Here is a 20,036-nt window from a genome sequence, read left to right on the forward strand (position 1 = left end):
GACACATCTTTACAGTGTAAAGAAATATTCCGTGACAAGGAAGGGCAGGAAATGCAAAGAGCTCACCCACTCTGTCTAGGAATCTCCCACTTTTCATCTTCTCTGTCAACCCACCCTGGGTTGTTACCTCTTGCCTTACATCTTCCCATCTACACTTACTCTTGTCTTTCCTCTACGCTCTCATAACATAGCTCAAACACACACACACACACACACACACACACACACACACACACACACACACTTGTGTTATAGTAGTTTGAATAAAATGTCCTGCATAGGCTTGTGTATTTGAACACTTGTTCCCCAGTTGGTGGCACTGTTTGAGGAGGTTTAGGAGGCATGGTCTTGTTTCATGTTTGCAGATGTGAGCTCTTAGCTTCCTCCCTCCCTCCCATGATGGATTCTTATGCCCCTGAAATAAACTCTTTCTTCCATAAGTCACTTTTGGTCATGGCAACATGGTAATGAATACATGTACCCTTATGCATGTACATGTATAAGCCACATATATGTGTGGATGCACAATAATATATCTTTATTTCATAGAATGTCCTTCAAACCAATCACCTTTCCCATAGTACCACAAAAATGATGTCATGTTCTTGTCGATGCGTTCTATCTTAGAGGAAGCATATAAAATCAGTTTCTCCCAATATCAGTGCCCTTATTTTAACATTTGATTAATGTGGTATCTTTCAGATTTCTCTGTTCTATAATTGCATTTTCCCCATTAAAATTATAATCTGTGTGAGTCAGCAGTTAAGAGCAAGTAATGCAGAGAACCAGAGTTCCATTCCTAACCCCTGCTTCGGACGGCTCGCAACTGCATGTAACTCCAGTTCTAGGAGATCTGATGCCCTCTTCTGGCCTCCAAGGGCACTATACTCACACACACACACACACACACACACACACACACACACAAAAAAAAAAAAAAAAAAAAAAAAAAAAAAAAAAAAAGGATTTATCTATGAGGAGATACTTAGGAGACTGTAGGCAACCTGTTCTACATCAAGCTTTTGCTCACTTTGTTTTACACATGTGGATGATGCTTGCCTGGATTGGTTATTACAACGGTGGATGCAAAGCAGTGACTTTGAAATGCCATCGACTACATACTGGAGGATCTATGGGTCACTATTTTGTCAGTTTAATAGATTACTGTCATTATTTATTTTTATGTGCGGGTTGTCCAAGAGTTGACAACGGCTTCCCTGCAAATGCTTGCTTTTACAGAAACTTTCTCTTTGAGTTCGTTATACTTTCTACGTAAGGTCGGCTTCCACTCTCCATTTCCCCGGAATCGACTGTGTCAAAGAGCTTGGGTTTCTAATAAAGACTGGGGTTGAGCTGGGTGTGGGGACAAACGCCTTTAATCCCAGGACTCAGGAGGCAGGGACAGGCAAATCTCTGTGAGTTCAAGACCAGCCTGGTCTACAGAGAGAGTTCTAGGACAGCCAGGGAAACCCTGTCTTGAAAAAAAAAAAAAAGAAAAGAAAAGAAAAAGAAGAAAGAAAAGAAAAAGACTGGAAGTAAAGTCTCCTTGGTTGTAGGCCTTTACAGCTGACAGGGTAGAAGAGATCAATCATCTCAGAAGGGTCTGTGTCAAAATCTGAATTCACTAGAGGCCTCTGGTACCTAACCAAAGCCCCAGGCTTTCCGAGTCTTCTGTCACAGTCTTGGTTCCCAGTGCAGTTTCTCAGCATCACGATCCATGCAAATAGTTTTTAGACCCGCTACGTCCAGTCCACTTCACATTTCCCTTTTAAGGCTGTTATAGGATCAAAGAACCGCGCTCAAAAGCAGCTGTGTCAGCAGGGCCAGCTGTCCCCCCCCCCCCCCCCCCCCCCCCCCCCCGCCCTGCATGCCCAGCACTCATCTGGAACACAAGCTCGCTCTTGGTCGTTTGGATTTCATTCTTCCCCCCACTCAGTTTTGTTTGTTAATTTTACAGTTCTGGACATGGAAAACATTAGCAAGTGCCCTAAAGTTCAAGACTATATGGAAAGGAATACCCTGAAAATAGTGATATTTTGAGGAATTGATTTTGTTTATTTGTGCTTTGAATTTTCTTCGAATCACTGCTAGGAATACCCGGCTCCAACAGGATTTGCTGGGCTTCCCACGGCCATAAACTCCCCACCTTCCCTAAACTCTGCTTGACCTATACTTGCATTTCTTCATTCTCCAAACTCTACCCTGTACTTTTCTTTTCTTCATTTCCCAAACTCTACCCTATACTTGCATTTCTTCATTTCCCAAACAAGCAAATGAGCCGAGCTTCCACCGGAAGTGTGCCAGAGCCGGAGACTTCCTTGAGCATGAGAGGCGGGGAGGGGGCTGAGGTCAGACCTTGCTTCTGCTGCTTTCACAGCTGTATGTATTAGAAAAGGCACCTGCTGCGTGGTAACATCCCAGGGGATGACAAGACCTTTGACACAGACTCGCGCCTTGCCATTCCATGTGAGCGCCCTCACTTACCCATGCCTGGCATGCTGCCGCTGCCGCCGGCCTTTCTGGGTCAGTGTTTGTACAGTACTGATTATGGTGGATTTTGGCAATAAAGCCACCTCCTGAGTGAGACCTATGGGAACCAGCTTCTCTATGGGTGGAGAAGGACGTCGGCAAGACGGCCACACCCTGTGTGTGGAATTGTAAAAGGGCCGGTGAGGCACACTGGGAAAAGCCCAGGTGGGAACAAGTGCTGGGTGGTTCCTTAGACAGACATGAAACCTAATTAGAGGCTATTCTGTCTAAGACCTTGCCTCTAGTGCGTACCCAGGGTGTATGCCAGCCCCGAAACCCGGTTAAGCAGTGCATTGTTCCCTGGGTTCTGAAGTGATGGCTGCACTCTGCAGGCTATAAAAAGACAATCGGAGGGAGAGCCTGCCAGCATCTCTCCAGCTCTATTGGGAACACCGGGAGAGGACCCCTCTGGCTCGTAAATTAACAAACGGCCTTCTGGTTTACACACCAGTGGCTCATTGTGAGTTGGTCCCCTGGCCTCAGTGACCCCACCTGGTCTTCAGGAAAGCCTGGCTGTGAGAGCTGCAAGACTGAGCCCCATCTTGAAAGCTGCTTCCCTGTGAAGGCATCTCTCTTCAGGACTGTGAGTATGTGATGTGGGTGGATACCTCCCTGCCCTTTCCTTACTATTTAGGATCTTTTTTGGTGAAGTTACAGAGGTCAAGCCCATAGCCAAGCACTGTTTTTCACTGGTCCTCACACCTAGCCTAGGTGGTGTGGAAAAAACTTCCTGGGTTCCCGTTGGCGAGTACGGAACTGGAATTCAACCTCCACCGGATTGAACACAGTGTCTGTACTGCTGGCCTCTCCACAGCAAGGACTTTGACAGGAAATCCCACTTGCAATGCAGCAGGCATTCTTTCCCTGCAAGCACCATCGACAGGAAAATGTGCTTTAAACAGTCTCAATTTTTCCAGAGTGTCTAAATGTGATTAAAGTTAGAGAGAGCCGAGTTCTAGGAGGAGGGACCTAAGACAGAATGGCAAGATGTGGCCTTGGGCTGGGTGGGTTGGGGGCAATAAATAGCATCTGGTTTCTAGAAAGCAAGCCGAGATGGATTAGGGAAAGCATAACAAACACACACACACAGAGACACATGCATACAGACACACACACACACAGACACACACACATATACAGACACACACACACACACAGACACACAATTTTAAATCTGGATTCCACACTGAAAAGAAAACATGTTGTATTTGTCTTTCTGAGTCTGACTTGTTTTGCTTCTCATAATGATTTCCATATGGGTCCATCTTCCTGCAGATATAATGATCCACTTCTTTCTTTAATTGCTTGTGTGTGACCATTTCTGCGTAGACATCAAGAAATATATTCTCACCCCAGATAGTGTGCATCAAGGACAGACCAAAGAAACCATTTCACAGGGTCTCTTTGTGTCTAGGATGCCTGGGTGGGAAGTTACTCACTAAAGCATGGCTGACTCAAAGGCTGCTACACTGAAAATCAGCACCCCAGCATGAGGGATTGTCAGTGGAGGGGGCCACTGTTTCCTGCAGTAACCTGAGGACTTCCCCTGGTCTTTTAGAGTTCAAGTATCCCTTGGCTCAGGTAGAACCAGTTCCTTGGCTTTGATGCAGAAAAGAATTTCAGAGCAAGCCATTGTGAAGCAGCCAGGATTTGATAGAGATATTTGATACGGTTTTTAAATACAAAGGTTAATAGGAAAGATTTGAGAAGAAAGCAAGATGTCCCTAAGAGAGTGTGGACTTCTCAGAAACGCTTCACTGTTTTAACAGTAGTCGGCTCCGTCGATATAGACGCTGCTGTCTTCAAAGGGTGGCTAGTGAGCCTCGGTGAGGTCAAGGGCTGGTTCCTGGCAACTTGATAGGATTACACCTGGTGAGGTAAAAGTCTAGGTTACAGCTGAAGGAAGGAGAGATGTTACTACTGTAAATAACGTTAACCTTCCAGAGTAGGCCTAGCCCAAGGACATGGCTTTACCTCCGGTTCATTGCTATTTTGATATGAAATATATGAAAGAAATATTCTCCCTGTGTTAGCAACATTCACAGCAAGTGTTCATTATGTTGAAATTCTTGCTTCCTGGCTGGTGACTCCAGCCTGAGGGCTCCTGTTCTTCCTCATGGCCTATCATTTGTCCTTTCTGATCTGGCTCACAAAAGCTCTATCATCTCCCCTCAGAAACTGAGCAAACTTCACTTCAGAGTTTCCTCTGACCTTAGCAGTGACTGTGGGGAGTGGCCTTGTGAGGCTTGTAACTTTGTGAACTTCCTAAGCCTCCTAAGCTTCCCAGGCCTTATAAGCCTCCCTTCAAATTCCAGGAGGGCAGGTTTCGAGTGCAAGGACATGGCAACACAGCCCTTCCCTGACCCTCATCCCTGGCACATCCTCCCCACTTGCCCATCAGGCACACTCTGGACCGTGGCTCCAGTCTCTGGCTGAATGCCGCCTGGTGCAGGAAGGTCTCCCCTGTGCTTGTCTGGTGTCGATCCTTAAGAGCCGGAACTCAAAATTCCGTAATCCCACTGTAAACCTTGGGTAAGCTGTCTAACCTTTCCTGTACAATAGGAATCATTGTACCATCTAAGTCCCTGGATCAGAAAAAACAAAACAAAACAATATTTAGCGAATTCGTTCAGTGTTTGTGGAAGGAAGGAAAGATAAGGGTGAGAAAGAGAGAGAAAGGAGCGGATCGATGAGCTCTAGAGACCACCCTTAAGTAGGACAACTAGTCTGGCCTATGCTATCCCTCCCAGGGCTTCCATAAGCTGCAACTTGGAAGGAGGTCGGGCCCAGGAATAATGCCAGGTATAATGGAACCCACAGCCCGGATGGTGGTAAACAAGCTCCATCCTAAAGACGGTGAGAGCAGCCGCTGGAGATGGAACGGCATTCAGTGCAGAGAGAGGCAGGACACCATCCCTTTGGACCTAAAGGGCCCTTAGCAATTGCATGGTTCAAAGCCCCACATAGATGAGGAAAAGTGGGCTTGAAAACGGTTATCCCAATAGCCCAGCTCATACAGACGAGGGCTGACACAGCGTTTGCCATATGGTTAGGGCCTTATCATCGTGTTTGCATCTGCCTTTCACTAAACTGGATGTATTGAGGACATTTCCTCAGGCCTCATACACACCGGCAGAGAGAACCCCACAAACCCGTGTCCACTGCTGGCTGACCCCAAATCTCTGTCGTTGAACCTCAGAATTTGAATATCTGATTTTTGAATTGATAAAGGAAAGCTTCAGCACATTTAAACTTAAAACAATTTTTTTAAATTCATCAGTTCATGAGTCCAGGACTGTGAGAGGGTAAACTTATAAAAGATAATTGCAGAAACAAGAGAAGCAAAATGATTTTTTTCTGGTTAGAGTAGAAAGTTCCTGCCTAGAGTACAGGTGTTGTTTTCTAGTCTCCGGAGTTTACCCTGGGCTTTGTTTGCCTTTGGTTTTGTTCTCTTTTGTTTTGTAGGGGTTTAAATTCCAGACCCCACCCCCCACCCCCCCACCCCCCACCCCACCCCCCCGCCGCCAGTCTAATGGGCTCCCAATTTGTGTTGCCCTTTCTTAAAGTAACCATTTTCTCATGTTATTCCTGTTTGAAAGCACAGCCCAGAGCCCATTTCTGTAGAACTGTGATCTTCAGATTTGGCTTTGCAAGTCAGTCTTTACTAACAACTTGTTCACTTAAAAAAAAAAGAAAAGAAAGAAAAAAAAATTATTGGGCTCTGCGTGGCATTAGCATGGTCCATCCTGTGCCACTGTCCCAGAATCCCGCTCACCATTCTGGAGCCTGGGACGCCCACTGGGGACAGCCCTCTGGCTGTGTCACACTCCCTCGGAAGGCAAGAGGAGGACTCTCGGAATAACAAATCACTCACTTGACATGGACGTTTTCCACTCACGAGGACAGAGCCCGTGGGACTTAATCTCCTCCTTAAAGGTACCACCTCTCCACTGGGTTCAACAGGTGATTTGCTTTTCCCACCTCTGGGCCTTGGGGACGTGTGCTCAAGCCACGTCAGTCTTACCACCTCTTGACTGCAAACAATTGCCTACCTCAATTCCTGGTATTGTGCAAAACGGCACAATAAGAACTTAGGAACCGCATTACGCAACGCCTCGCAACGTGCCAGCCACTGTTCTGGCCTCCTCCTGCACGGATGATTTCTGATGCAGGGTCGTGATTAGCAAGCACATTTGACAGATTCGCCCGGCCTGGCTCACAGCAGGTGAGTGGCTTCCCCACCTCCGCTGGTTGGGAACTGAAAGGGTACAGTTCAGTCACTGCTCTCATCACTGGTATGAAAAGAATACTTTTCCACTCTTTCGTTTGTGTGTGTGCATGGCGGGGGTGGTGCATGCGCCACATGCATGCTCACATGTGGGAGGTCAGAGGGCAACTTTCAGAAGTCAGTTCTCTCCTTTCACCGTGAGGGTCCCGGGAATTGAACTCGGGGCATCGGGCTTGGCAGCCAGCACCCTTCCTGGCTGAGCCATCATCTCACCAGCCTTGATGAAAAAGTGCTAAAAGGGAAGGCTCCGAGGTCGGTTCTTGCCTTGATTCAGTCAGGACTTTTACCCGTTCTGAACTCCGATTTTCTCACCTGTCTGGACTAGCTAAGTTGTCTCTAGAGTGTTCAGTGAGTGTTGTCTGTACCACCACTGAGTCAGGGAGCAAATGCCATTACCTGGTTATCTGTCGGTGGCTATCAAAAGGAAAAAAAAATCTGTTTTCTGCTCAACTATGATGCAATTAAATTTATCATAGTAAATTTAAGTTATTTGGTAAACATCATAAAATTAATTTTTTCTCAGTAACAGTAGTGTTAGTTAAAAACATGTCAGGATGTTATATTTAGGTTTAGTAAGAAATCAAAGTTTTAAGTGAATTTGGATACTTGAGTAGCATTAACAGCCTCCTTTTACTTAGTTCACCATGGTCAGCCACAGCTCACTACGTGTTGGATTTCTATCCAGACTAGAAGGACATTTCTGTCTAGCCACTTGGAAGACCTCACTCCTAGTTAAAATTTTTGGTCCCTCTCACCAAGTTCCCATGAAAAAAGCCTTACAGACTGGCAATCCTTATTTATGAACACAGACATTCCCAAAGTATATTTGTGGATTAGAAGTAAGCACTATTCAGAAAAGCTCCTGTATATGCTCCAGTAACTGTGGAGAACTGTGTTTGGAATAGTGTTGACCCCAAAGCTTTGAGTCTTTAAGATGCTCTGTGTATGGAGGACCCACCACATGGGTGCTGCTGGCCACAGCAGTACCCCCATGTGTCTGAGCACAGAAAGCCTGGGCAGGGGTAGAGGTGGAGGTAGGGACTGAGGTGTTGTTCGTCTTAGGGAATGCTTTCTGAGACAGCCTAATCTGAAGGCTCCCTTCCTGACTCAGGTCTTTGCTTTCTTGGTAACTTCTGCTGGTGTGTGTGTGTGTGTGTGTGTGTGTGTGTGTGTGTGTGTGTGTGTGTGATGTATGGTGGTGGACACCTGTACCCCCAGAAACTTGAGGGGCTGAAGCAGCAGGCTTGAGGTTCCAAGCCAGACTGGGGAACTTAGAGAGGCCCTGTCTCATACAAAAACCGATGTGGTAGAGCTCAAGGGAAGAGCAATTGCCCAGCATATGCGAGGCCCAGGCCTAGACGAAAAGAAGTTTTGAAAGATGCTTGTTTTTGTAGCCAGGAATGGTGGTATGCACCTTTAATCCCAGCACTCGGGAGGCAGATGCAGGAGGATTACAAATTCAAGGCCATCTTCAGCTACATAGCAAGTTCAAGACCCTGTCAAAACAATAAAAATAAATAAATAAATTGCTTTTCATATAGCCCTAATAAGTAGAACCTTCCTGGGCTCTAAATGGGAGCTAAAAGAGAGAGGCAGGAAGCATGGTCAGTTTAATCCCAGCACTCAAGAGGCAGAGGCAGGCATGGATCCCCATGAGTTCAAGACCAGCCTGGTCTACAAAGCGAGTTCTAGGATAGCCAGAGCTGTCTCGATGATGATGATGATGATGATGATGATGACCATCATCATCATCATCATCATCATCATTCTCTTCACAGTATCGGGTTTGGGTCTCTTAATGAATTTACTTTTTGGTCACAAAAGGAAGACTAGGTCTAGAGTGTAAAGGAAAACCTTTTAGGATCTCTTCATCTTTTTCCCCTTAAATACAATTTTGAGATGAAGCACATTTTCCTGACAGATACGGGCACTAGAAAGGGAAAATTTTGAGTTGTCCTTATTTTCAGTTCCAGATGGATTAGGACTCTCATCTGGACAGGCGGTGGCAGGTCAGCTGGTAAGACCAAGCCTCTGTGCTCCTGCCCAGGTAACAGTGTGGACATGAGACCCTCTGCGGGAAAGGTGGAAAGCGGTGCCAGGCCCCTGTGTTTCAAACGGAGACCTGGACAGAAGCCAGGTCTCCAGTGTCTTCATCAAACATCAAACATGCTGTAATTGCTGGGAAACGGTTAGGAAACTTAGGACTGTTTACATGCACACAAGAATGCCATGCTCCAGGTCTAAGGTTAGAACATTGACAAACCCTCTCCAAAATGTTGACTTGTTTGGATCAAGGTGATATTTAGGACATGGTGTTTCAGGTCACATTCAGCCAGTCTGACTGCCATTATTTAAAACTATTTCAAGTCAATCTTGAGGCCCCACAATAGGGCCCATCCTGGCATCCCTACACACCGACCTCATCCTGGACCTTGGTTCCCCACAGAATGGCTCTGCTTCGACTTCTGGTGTTCTGCACCCTGGCCGCATGCTGCGTGGCTCGCTCTCCGCCCCAGACACCCCTCGCCTCCTTTCCGCTTCCCCGGAGCTGTAACGACACGGAAGTGCGGGCAGTTGCGGGCTTTGCCCTGCAGAGCCTCAACCAAGACCGAAAGGACGGCTACGCGTTGAGCCTCTCCCGAGTGCACGATGCTTGGGAGCACTTCCAGGCAAGTGACAGCCTTTGGGACAGCCTTTGGACAGGCTGCAGAGACCAGTCAGGGGGTTGGCAGCTTAGGGCTACTTGTCCACAGGTGCTTTCCAGTTTGGAAACACAGTGCTCTGCCATTGTCAGCAGGTGGGCTAGGGCACTCTTGCTGTCCCTGGGAACAAGTGCTAAGAGTGAGCCACTCTGTCACATCTAGGTTCCAGCGGTGTAGAAGGCTTTGTTGTACACACGTGCTTTGGCTGTTTGTCTAGTTGTACTGAGATTGTTTCATGTGGGGTGGGGTATTTCTCCGACCCTCCCGCAGGAGGACATGGGATCTGTGTTCTACCTCACACTGGATGTCTTAGAGACCGACTGCCACGTGCTCAGCAAGAAAGCACAGAAGGACTGCAATCCGAGGGTTTTGCACGAGTCGGTGAGTACTTGTTGCCAGGTGCCGGCAATCTGCCATCTGTTGGTTTCTTTCTTACCTCCCAAAGGACCTGTGCGCTTATTCTAGTGTGGGAGAGAGAACCAAGTTAGTCGGGAAGGGAGGGTCCTGTGATGTCCTACTGGGGTCTTATTGATTCGACTTCAAAAGGTCCCCCCAAATTTTTTTTCTACCCTTTTGGCAGTCACTGAGCCAACGTTTATGAGAAAGAGAGAGAGAGAGAGAAGAGAAGAGAGAGAGAGAGCAGCAATGGAGGGTAGCTTACTTGCTTTTGCTTGGTTTTGTTTTAATGAATATTAACATGAGGTTTTCAGATAGGAAAGGGGGTGACTCACACTGTCAGGATCACCAAGGCTCCTGGGAGAGCTTCCTGAAGCATGGAACTAAAGGGCCTCAGAACTCATCCTTTCTCCTTTTTTAAAATAATTATTTTATTCTTCTATGTGTGTGGGTGCCTTGGCGCTCTCTCTCTCGCGCTCTCTCTCTCTCTCTCTCTCTCTCTCTCTCTCTCTCTCTTCTCTCTCTCTCTGTGTGTGTGTGTGTGTGTGTGTGTGTGTGTGTGTGTGTGTGTGTGTACCACATTCATGCAGTGCCCACAGCAACCATAAGATGTTGTAAGAACCCCCCTCCCCCAGAACTGGAATTTCGGATGGTGGTGAGTCACCTGATATGGGTGCTGTGAACCAAACTCCGGTTCTCTAGAAGACTAGCAAGTATCTTAACCACTAAGCCATCTCTCTGACCTTGAGCTCACCTTTTCAAAGATGGCCAAACCAGTGGAGCCAGTTTGGCCCTGCCTCTCGGTGGTTCTGGGATCTCTTCCATGCACTGACACAGACAGCCATGGATGACAAGAGGGAGTTTGAATAAACTTCTTGACCAAGATCACCTTTCCTTATTATTTGATCAAACATGCCAACCTGCACCTGATTTTGAAAAACAAATCGTCTGTGTGCCCTCTTGTTATAGTTGGTTTAGTGACATGGGTCACTGACAGAGAAGTGTGTGCTTGCTCATGAGCACACAGGTTAGGAGTTGATTTCTCGTGTAATTTCAAACTTGAAGCTCCTGGCCAGGGGATGTTTATCCTGGGCGTGATTTGGAGGCCCTGATTTTTCCTGTGCTTGTCTCTGACCTTGCCACCTCCAACCTGTGGCTTCCTGGTCCCCATGCTCACTGGCATCAGGCTATCAAAAGACAAAGGACAGAGAAAGACAGCGTGCTGACGTGGCCTCGGAGCGTGGCAATGGAAACTGTTTCTGCTCTGTCCCTGTGGTTAGAATTCGGTGATTAGCACCTAAGTGTGAGCAGGCTGAGCAGGTGGCTGTGTCTCAGGAGTAGGTTAGACAGTGTGATGATAAACAGTACTTCTTGCCACCCCCAAACCACAGAACTTGATTTTACTTGATTTCTCGTTACATTAAAATTCCACTTGCAGGGGATGGGGGGTGGAGTAGGAAGCAGGGGTGTTAACTCATCATGGGTCTCCGCATCACACCATCAAATATATTTGGTTTTTCTAGGTTTATGGTCAATGCAAAGCAATGTTTCACATTAACAAGCCAAGAAGGGTTCTCTATTTACTTGCTTATAACTGCACTCTTCGCCCAGGTAAGAGTCAAGAGGCTTTTGTACACTTTGACAAAAGACAGAAAAAAAGCATTTAACTGAGCCTTCGCCAAGTTGGCACGCAGCTTCTCCTCCCTTGCTCTGTCCCCCCACAGCACCCGCTGCTCAGTACTCCAGCGCCGCCACCCTGCTGACATTCATACATCCTCCTCCTCTCCAGGGAACTCTCCCTAAACCGCTATCAAGAGCCATAGTGCCAACCTGCTTCAAATCCCAAATCCTCAATCTCCCGTGAGTGGCACAATGCCAGCAGCTGGTCCCAGGTTCCTTTCCGTCTACACCACTGTCCCCCGGCCCCCCTTGCAATGGCTGTGTCTGAACACACCCCGCACGTTCCCATCTCTCCCAGTGGAAACTGGGTATGCCCTTGCTGACCTCTGTCCCGGAACTCAAACCCCTCCCTTCTTTAAGGAAGGCCCCCAATGCTGCTTCCATGGCGCTCTCTACTCAAGAAGGCAATGTTGCTTTCCCAGTGGACATTTTCCCCACTTTCCCCACTCAAAGTACAGAACATGCAGGACCTTGATTTATCATCGTGTATCATCTGTCCTATTGAGGTGCTCATCCCTCTCCCCCAGTTAAAGACTTCCTAGTGCATATGAAGTTTCAGAAGTCTTTACTGTTGCTGAATAGCAAGCAAGAATAAGGCCAAAATGAATGGACAGCGGAAATAAGTGGGTACGTTCCTTCTGGATCCTGCTTTGTACAAGAGAAGGTCACTGAAACGCAGGAGTCCCTTGCATAGGAAGGTGGGAAATGTCTGCATAACAGACTATGGGCATGCACCCTCCCTGTGAATCTTGTTGAGTGCAGATGCTGATTCCATTGGCCTGTCAGGGCCTGAGAGCCTGAGTTTCTAACAAGCTCCAAGTGGCCACGATGCTGCTGCTGCTGCTCCTGCTCCTGCTCCTGCTCCTGCTTCCTTGGAGTAAGGAAGCCCCGGAGTAAACGCTGTACAAGCCACAGCTTACAGCGCAAACACAGGGCCAGTCTGAAATAAATCAGAGGGCAACTGAGGAGTGCCAGTAATGTCAGGTGTCAGGACTGGGTGACGAGGCCCTGTGGCAAGCCGGGGACGTGGCTCTCCCACCGTCTTCCTCCATCCCCAATGTTCAGTGATTAAGAAAGTGGATTTTCTCTGAAAACAGTTCAAGGCAGATTCTCTGGCTTGGTGATCACACATTTGCCAACTCCAGCTCCTCCCAAAGAGACTGTGACTGTATTGATAGTGTCACCGTTCCCTGTAGCCTCGTCGTCATCGTGGTGTGACCAATTTTACCTTCTAGCTCATCTGCATTTTCTAACTACAGGCCGCATGTTTCCGCCATCATGATATCATCTACTGACCTTACAGGGTTCTACCGAATATTCACTATGTGTTAGATTTTATTCTTTTTTTCTTTTTTGGTTTTTCGAGACAGGGTCTCTCTGTGTAGCTTTGTGCCTTTCCTAGAACTCACTTGGTAGCCCAGGCTGGCCTCAAACTCACAGAGATCTGCCTGGCTCTGCCTCCCGAGTGCTGGGATTAAAGGCATGCGCCACCGCCGCCCGGCAGATTTTATTCTTGATGTTAAAGACCACAGATAAGTAAGTCAGGGCAATAATGAAATGCCAGCCTTTCAAAGGCCATTGTCTGCAGGAGCAGTAAGGAGAAAGGACATTGAATTAGGGAGGGGACTGATGTGTCACTGTTTGGGTATTGAAATACAATATTGTCATCTACAAAGTTCACACCTAGGAAGTGTGTGATTGAGTTGCAAAAATTTTTTTTCATAATGTTTTAAGTATGTTTACAGTTTCTTGTCGGGCCACGTTCTTGGCTCTCTCTGACTCTGTGTAACCCACAGACTGTTGGTGGGGCAGGCCCTGTGTGCTTCTGATCAAAATTCCTACAGCAAAGAAGTCCATTAGCAATCGGTGAAGACTGTCTCCCTCGGATTGCTTTTTGATTCCGAAAGTGACAGTGCCAAGACTGGACGTTAGCCGCCGTGGTGGAGTGTCCAGCACACGTGCAGCCCCGCTTAGATCCTGGCACCGCAGAAGCCCAGCCTGAGGGCACACGCCTGCAACCTAGGCCCTGGCGAGAAGACCAGGAGGCAAAGGCCCCTGATTGCACAGGCCAGCCTGGGATACAAAAAGGAAGGGAAGAGACGGAGGGAGGGAGGGGAGAGACAGAGGGAGGGAAGGAAAGATAAAGTCCTACCACCACTAACTACCATACTGCCAACAACTAAATGCTTTCTCAGAAAAACGTCTCTCTCACCGCAACCTTGCCAGCACTGGGTATCATTTTAGTTCAGTCTTTGCCTGTGGTATAGTTGTATGGTTATGACTCTCATTAGGATGGAAAATTAATAAACTATTCTCGTCAATAGTTTCTCAAAGAAAGATTCATTTCATGTGCCCTGACTGCCCGGGCCCTGTTGACTTGTCGGACCCCAGAGTTCTGGAAGCTGCCACGGAGTCGCTTGCGAAGTTCAACAGTGAGAGCCCCTCAAAGCAGTACTCTCTCGTCAAAGTCACTAGGGCCACTAGCCAGGTAAAACTAAAATGCCCGGGTTAGTTACACGGACTGTAGCTGCAGGTCTTCGGTTGGGGGGAGGCTACGTAGGTCTTCTGTCTGCTTAGGACCTGAGATCCTTTCTCTACAGACCCATTTCTAGTAAATCTGCTGCACATTCCCTCAGGCCACGGCTTCTGGCTTTCCTTGAGATTTGCGCAAGTGTCAGGTGACTTGATTTTATTTCTCCAACCTTAAAGCCAGAAGAACAGATTCGTAGTCTCATGTGGGTTTGTGGGGGACATAAGTGCACTTATTTCTGACTGATTATGGACCGTTTAACGAGACAACTTTTGATGCATTAAGGCCTCAGGTAGGTGTTGAGTTTTATGAGTTATGGACTAGGAGGCTCATTTTTATTTCAATTGTGTTGTTATCTCTCTTATATAAATAAATATATAAATAGGAGACACATCTTCATAAGGAAAAAATAAGCTGTCTAAGAGAAAATGTTTATGGTGCCCTTCACACCCTTAACAGGGAAAGGCACTGATTTATGTCTTCTAAACAGCAGAGTTACTGACATAGTTTGGTGCCCATGGGGACTTTTGGGAGCGGTGAGTTTGTGTGGTGACAATTCTGTTCAAGGAAGGTTGCCAACCCTGAGTTTTCCCTGGGGTAAGATTTTTAATGTCTTAACTTTTATTTCATGACAGTGGGTGACTGGCCCTTCTTACTTTGTGCATTATTTGGTCAAAGAGTCATCATGTACCAAATCCCAGGCCAGCTGTCCCCTCCAGCCCTCTGACTCTGCGGTGAGTGCTCCCAGGCTGTCTGTACAATCTGTGTGCGTTCCCAGATCACCAGGATTTGGTGAGCACAAATTACACTGGGGATGTCACAGAGCACAGGGTGCTTCCCCATCCCTCGAGAGTTAGAAATCGGGCAGGTCTCGACTCGGTGATGGGATTTATTTGGTTCTAAGAGTGATTTTCGTCATCAACGTAACACGGTTGCAAAAGGGACGTGGAATACGGCATGGTGTTCCACTCTTGGGACCACTCTTCACAAAAGAAAGGCTAAGTAAATAAGGAAGGGAGGAGGCACCCCAAAACTGTCAGAAATACACTGGGACCGTCAATCAGCAAGGTGTGTTGGAGCACAATTGCACAAGGCTCACTAAAAATACTTTTATGTATTTACTTATGTAAGTGCTCTATTGAGAGACAGTTCATGCACAATAAGATTTATCCTTGTAAGGTGGATAATTCCGTTTTTGTAGTATATTCACAGACCGGTGCCACCATAACCACTTCATAATCTTTAAATGCTTTTATTAGCTCTCAAAAGAAACCCCATCTCCACGAAGCCAGGCCCCATTGCCGCCCTCTGAAGCCCCTGAAAACTGTGAACCCAATTCCTGTCTCAATAGCTTTGTTCATTTAGATAGTTTGTACAAACGGAAATCAGGCAGTGTGCAGAGAGGAGGCCAGGGAGAGCTATTTATTTTAAAAAGAAACTGGAACAATTGACTCCATCAGCCCAGCCGGCGAGTGGCGATGCTGAAGTACAGACATCACGATCCCCTCCACTCCAGTGCTACACCCGGGAGTGCACAGGCTTTGATAATTCACAAAATTCTAGTTACTGTGTTCTTGCCACAAGCACCTGCAGTTTCTCTGGAAGGTTCTCTCAGCCACGGTGGTGAAGAGCAAAAGGAAAGGCTGGGGTACCATGTTACGTTAATGACTTTCCCGCCTTGAAGAATTTCTGGTCTTTTCTTCATGTGACCTGGAAAGGGATATAGAGCAATATTCAGACAGCCTGTTCAGATGTATTTTGGTAAATTTTATGTGAATGTACTTAAGAGTTCTTCTTTGGAATTTGAGGCAGCATTTTAGTACAATAGTTAACTTTTCATCGAAAATGTATGTACACTATGACCTTAAAATAATTCTTCTAGGGTGTCTTGGTTATTTTTGCTATTGCTATGATAAGATACCATGAGCAAGGAAATGTATAGAAGATAGAGTTTATTTGGGCTTACAGCTTCGGAGGGTTAGAGTCCATGGCCATCATGAGGGGGAGCATGGTAACAAGCAGGTAGGCATTGTGCTAGAGCAGGAGCTGAGAGCTTACATCTTGATCCACAAGTAGGAGGCAGAGAGAACTAACTGGAAATGGTGTAGGTTTTTGAAACCCAAAGCCTACCCCCCAATGACACACCTCCTCCAACAAGTCCATACCCCCTAATCCTTCCCAAACAGTTCCACCAAATAGGGACCAAGAATTCAAATATTTGAGCCTAAAGGAGACATTTTCATTCAAACCAACACATAAGGATTTACTCTAAGGAAGAAACTAGAGTAATATATGATGGCAGGGCCTGGTGGCACACACCTTTAGTCCCAGCACTTGGGAGGCAGAGGCAGGAGGATTTCTGAGTTCAAGCCCAGCCTGGTCTACAGAGCAAGATACATGAAAAGATATTTTCAATATTTTTTAAAAAATTAGATCAAATCTAGTTGTTTGACAGAGGCTTTATTAAATACAGAGAAATACTAGGCAGCCACAGCCATTATAAAGATAATCATCGAAACAACAACAACAACCAAGAAAAACATAAGAAACTATCCAATGCCACACAATTTTTTTTTTTGCAATATATTGTTCGGTGGCAAAATAGTTATAAAATATCATATGCAATATGGTCTTAGTGCTTAAAAGAAAAATATACATGCATAGAAAAAAGAAGAAAAGGATTAAAGGATTGCAAGTAATGAGAACCATTCATGGAGTTACAGGTCAGGTTTCTTTCTTTTCATTTATGTAGTTCTAAATAATGATTTATTACGTTCATAATTTTTAAAAAGTAAATTCATTTTCAAATAGTCAGAAGGTGAAGGAGCTGAGAGTGTTGTTGCCTGAGAAGACAAAATTTCATTCAGAACACATTAAGCACTGTTATAGGGAGGAAACCACTGATCTTCCTCACTGATCTAAGGGTAGACCCAGGGCCAGGCGGTGGACAGTGTGTAAGGGCAGACCCAGGTCAGGCGGTGGACAGTGTGTAAGGACAGACCCAGGGCCAGGCGGTGGACAGTGTGTAAGAGCAGACCCAGGGCTAGGCGTTGGACAGTGTGTAAGGACAGACCCAGGGCCAGGCGGTGGACAGTGTGTAAGAGCAGACCCAGGCCAGGCGGTGGACAGTGTGTAAGGACAGACCCAGGCCAGGCGGTGGACAGTGTGTAAGGACAGACCCAGGCCAGGCGGTGGGCAATGTGTAGACATCGGAGGAACTTCCTGAAACTGTTACCATTGCCAGAAGCAAGCTGGACTTGGTTGTTTTTAGATAATTGAGAGGGAACTGGTGTGGAGCCTGCCCTCTTTCAAGGCAGGAGCAGAAAAGCATGGTGCACCTGTGTGTCTACACAAGCAGAAAGCCAGGGCTCTGCTCACCGGTAACTTAAAACTCACATGACGTCTTTCTTCCTTTAGCCTGTCGGTCTTTGCCACGGTTCCCTGATGCAAGGACCCTTAGAAAAGTCTGTGTCTGTGACGTGTGAGTTTTTCGAACCTCAGGTATTTATCTGTTGTTGGTTTTTTTTAATGTTATCATTATTGCGTGTTTGCACAATGTAAGTGTATAAGCACATGTGCCATGGCACACACGTGGTGTCAGAGGGCCACGTGATAACAGTTTGCTCTCCCCTTCACCTTTACATGGGTTCTGGGGGCTCGAACTCAGGCCGCTGGGTTTGCAGGAGCGTGGCTTTCCCCAGTGAGCCCTACCATCCTAACCCCGGTGTTTTTCCATGGAATCAGAGGATCCCTCTCCTCTCTAGGTGCCTATGCCCCACCCCCTTTTGGTTTTCCCAAGATCCAGGGTCAGTTTACTTAGGCTATCTAAGCCCATAGCTACAGGGGAGAAAGTTACCCTACGCTTTAGTCTCGGTGTGGCCCCGTAGGATAAGGGAGAACTCTGGAACAGAGAACGGCAAACATGCACAGCTTAAAGCATTCAAGGTGCGAAATTCAGTACCTCGGAGAGACCTCTCTCATCTCAGGGAGACTCGCTTCCGTGAAAACGTCCAATCCCTCTCCACAATACTAAGTACTTGTTGTGGGGTAGCCTGTTCCAGTCAGACAGGCTGCCTGGGCCTCATCCCTGCTCTCTGTCCCTGTGGGCTGTGTGGCCACTGGCACCTACCCTCATCACCTGCCTGTTCTGATCTCTAAGATGGACCAGGGGGAGGATTTGGATGGAGGGAACCAACCATACCCTGCCTGGCACAAAACACACAGTAAAAGAGGGTATACCTGCTGCTACTCCCGGGAGCAAAGGCAACTCACTGGGGACTCAGGGTCCATCCTCAAGCCCCTCTGGGCCACCGCTCTGAAAAGGGGAGACCTGCTGACCAGCTTCTGCAGGCCTTGGTTCCACTTGACCCCCACCTGTTTTATGATGAATCTTCATATCAGGAGGCCCATCCCTGTAATGGTTCTCAACCTGTGGGTCGCAACCCCCAGGGGAGGTGAATGACCCTTTCACAGGGTTGGTCTGTGACCATCAGCAAACATGGGTATTTTCAGTGCAATTCATAACTGTAGCAAAATTACGGTTATGGAGTAGCCATGAAAGTAATTTTATGGTTGGGGGTCACCACAACCTAAGGAACTGTAGTATTAAGGCATGGTAGCATTAGGAAGGCTGAGAACCGCTGCTGTGGCTGGTTTCTGTAAGCATCCTGTAAGCCTGTAACCCCAGCACCCGGAAGACTTGAGGCAGGAGAGGAAGAATTTGAGCCTAGGCTATGCAACGCCATGTTACAGATCCGCAGTCACAAAACTGCTTTGCCTGGTGCTGGATGCGGCAGGGCATTCCCTGTAGAATTGTGCATTTGAAAACATTGTTATTTCAGGCTCAGGTCCCTGGAGGTGAGAACCCTGCTGTTACCCAGGAGTCCAAGAAACAGCCCTCCGCGGACGACGAGGCCCCTCAGAAGAACAAAGCCCCCGTCAGCTCCCCCTCCGTAACTGCTCCAAAAGGATCTGTCCAGCACCTCCCTGACCTGGATGCTGAGAAGCCTGAAGCCTCCAAGGGAAAGAGCCCTGGGGAAGCTGCCGAGGAAAAGAGTCCTGAGGATGCCTTCCCTGTGCAGCTGGATCTAACCACGGATCCTCAGGGGGAGAAGCTGGATGTTTCCTTCCTCTACCTGGGGCCTGAGGAAAAGAAGCTGGTGGTTTTGCCTTTCCCTGGGAAGGAAAGTCGCTCCACTGAGTGCCCAGGGCCCGCAGGGGAGACCAACCCTCTGGTCCTCCCGCCCTGAGAATCACAACAGGGCTCCCCATAGCGGTGTGCACGAGATGAGAGGTGGTGGGAATGGGAAGGAGACAGATGATCAAATGTAGAAAGGCTAATAAAATGCATCCTCTTATTGCTGCTTGATCTCAGTGTGTTGACCGGAAATGGAAAGGAGAGTGAATCCCCACTCTGGGCTACACTGGTCGGGTGCTGTATGCTGGGTGGTATCCTATACAAACTGCTCAGACTCCAACCACATTTTCACTTCTCTCTCTTTCTTTCCTTTTAATCTTTTAAACATCTTTACTCATGCAGAACTGACATGATACACATAAGCCAGAATAGCTATAACGTCACTAGGTGATTTAACCTAATGGGTCTATTGTAACATACAGGACCTACTGTCCTCCCAAAAGCTCTTTGTATAGCTTGTGGCTATGATTTCAGTCTCTGGTAACTTTTTGTTTTGTTTTTTGTTTTTTTAATGATAAAGGACAATGTTGTTAGACGAGGTTCTATCATTACCCTCCAGCTTTGTTTTAAAAAATCATTTTAAAATATTTTCATAGAGTATATTTTAATCATATTGCTTCCATTCCTGAATTCCTCCCAACTTCAAGTTCCTTCTCGCTCTTGAAAAGGGGGAGGGGAGACACAGATACACACAAAGCCAATCTTCCCCTCTGA

At 47.1% G+C, this 20,036-nt stretch overlaps 1 protein-coding gene across 4 annotated transcripts; it reads left to right on the plus strand.

Moving 5' to 3' along the window:
* Positions 1-2,684: 2,684 nt before the first annotated feature.
* On the plus strand, positions 2,685-19,482 carry Fetub (fetuin B). 4 transcript variants are annotated; one of them, XM_042259089.2, is made up of 8 exons: positions 2,685-3,116; positions 9,264-9,486; positions 9,790-9,900; positions 11,439-11,526; positions 13,920-14,083; positions 14,761-14,859; positions 17,543-17,626; positions 18,967-19,482. In XM_042259089.2, the coding sequence occupies exons 2-8, from the start codon at positions 9,265-9,267 to the stop codon at positions 19,372-19,374; spliced, it is 1,176 nt and encodes a 391-aa protein (XP_042115023.1). In that variant the 5' UTR covers positions 2,685-3,116; position 9,264; the 3' UTR covers positions 19,375-19,482. The 4 variants fall into 4 exon arrangements, with proteins under 4 accessions (XP_042115023.1, XP_015859113.1, XP_006985120.1 ...); XM_016003627.3 differs by having other exon boundaries at positions 2,685-3,112; XM_006985058.4 differs by lacking the exon at positions 2,685-3,116 and adding an exon at positions 6,298-6,754.
* The last annotated feature ends 554 nt before the right edge of the window (positions 19,483-20,036 follow it).

This window comes from Peromyscus maniculatus, chromosome 12, assembly GCF_049852395.1.
Source record: "Peromyscus maniculatus bairdii isolate BWxNUB_F1_BW_parent chromosome 12, HU_Pman_BW_mat_3.1, whole genome shotgun sequence".
Lineage (NCBI taxonomy): Eukaryota > Metazoa > Chordata > Mammalia > Rodentia > Cricetidae > Peromyscus > Peromyscus maniculatus.

What these genes read in the sequence shown, in the direction of transcription:
- Fetub (XM_042259089.2), top strand. Translation starts at nt 9,265, where the DNA reads ATGGCTCTGCTTCGACTTCTGGTGTTCTGCACCCTGGCCGCATGCTGC. An exon ending in CGAGGGTTTTGCACGAGTCG is followed by an intron (nt 9,901 to 11,438) that starts GTGAGTACTTGT and finishes TGGTTTTTCTAG; the next exon opens with GTTTATGGTCAATGCAAAGC. An exon ending in GTGAGTTTTTCGAACCTCAG is followed by an intron (nt 17,627 to 18,966) that starts GTATTTATCTGT and finishes TTGTTATTTCAG; the next exon opens with GCTCAGGTCCCTGGAGGTGA.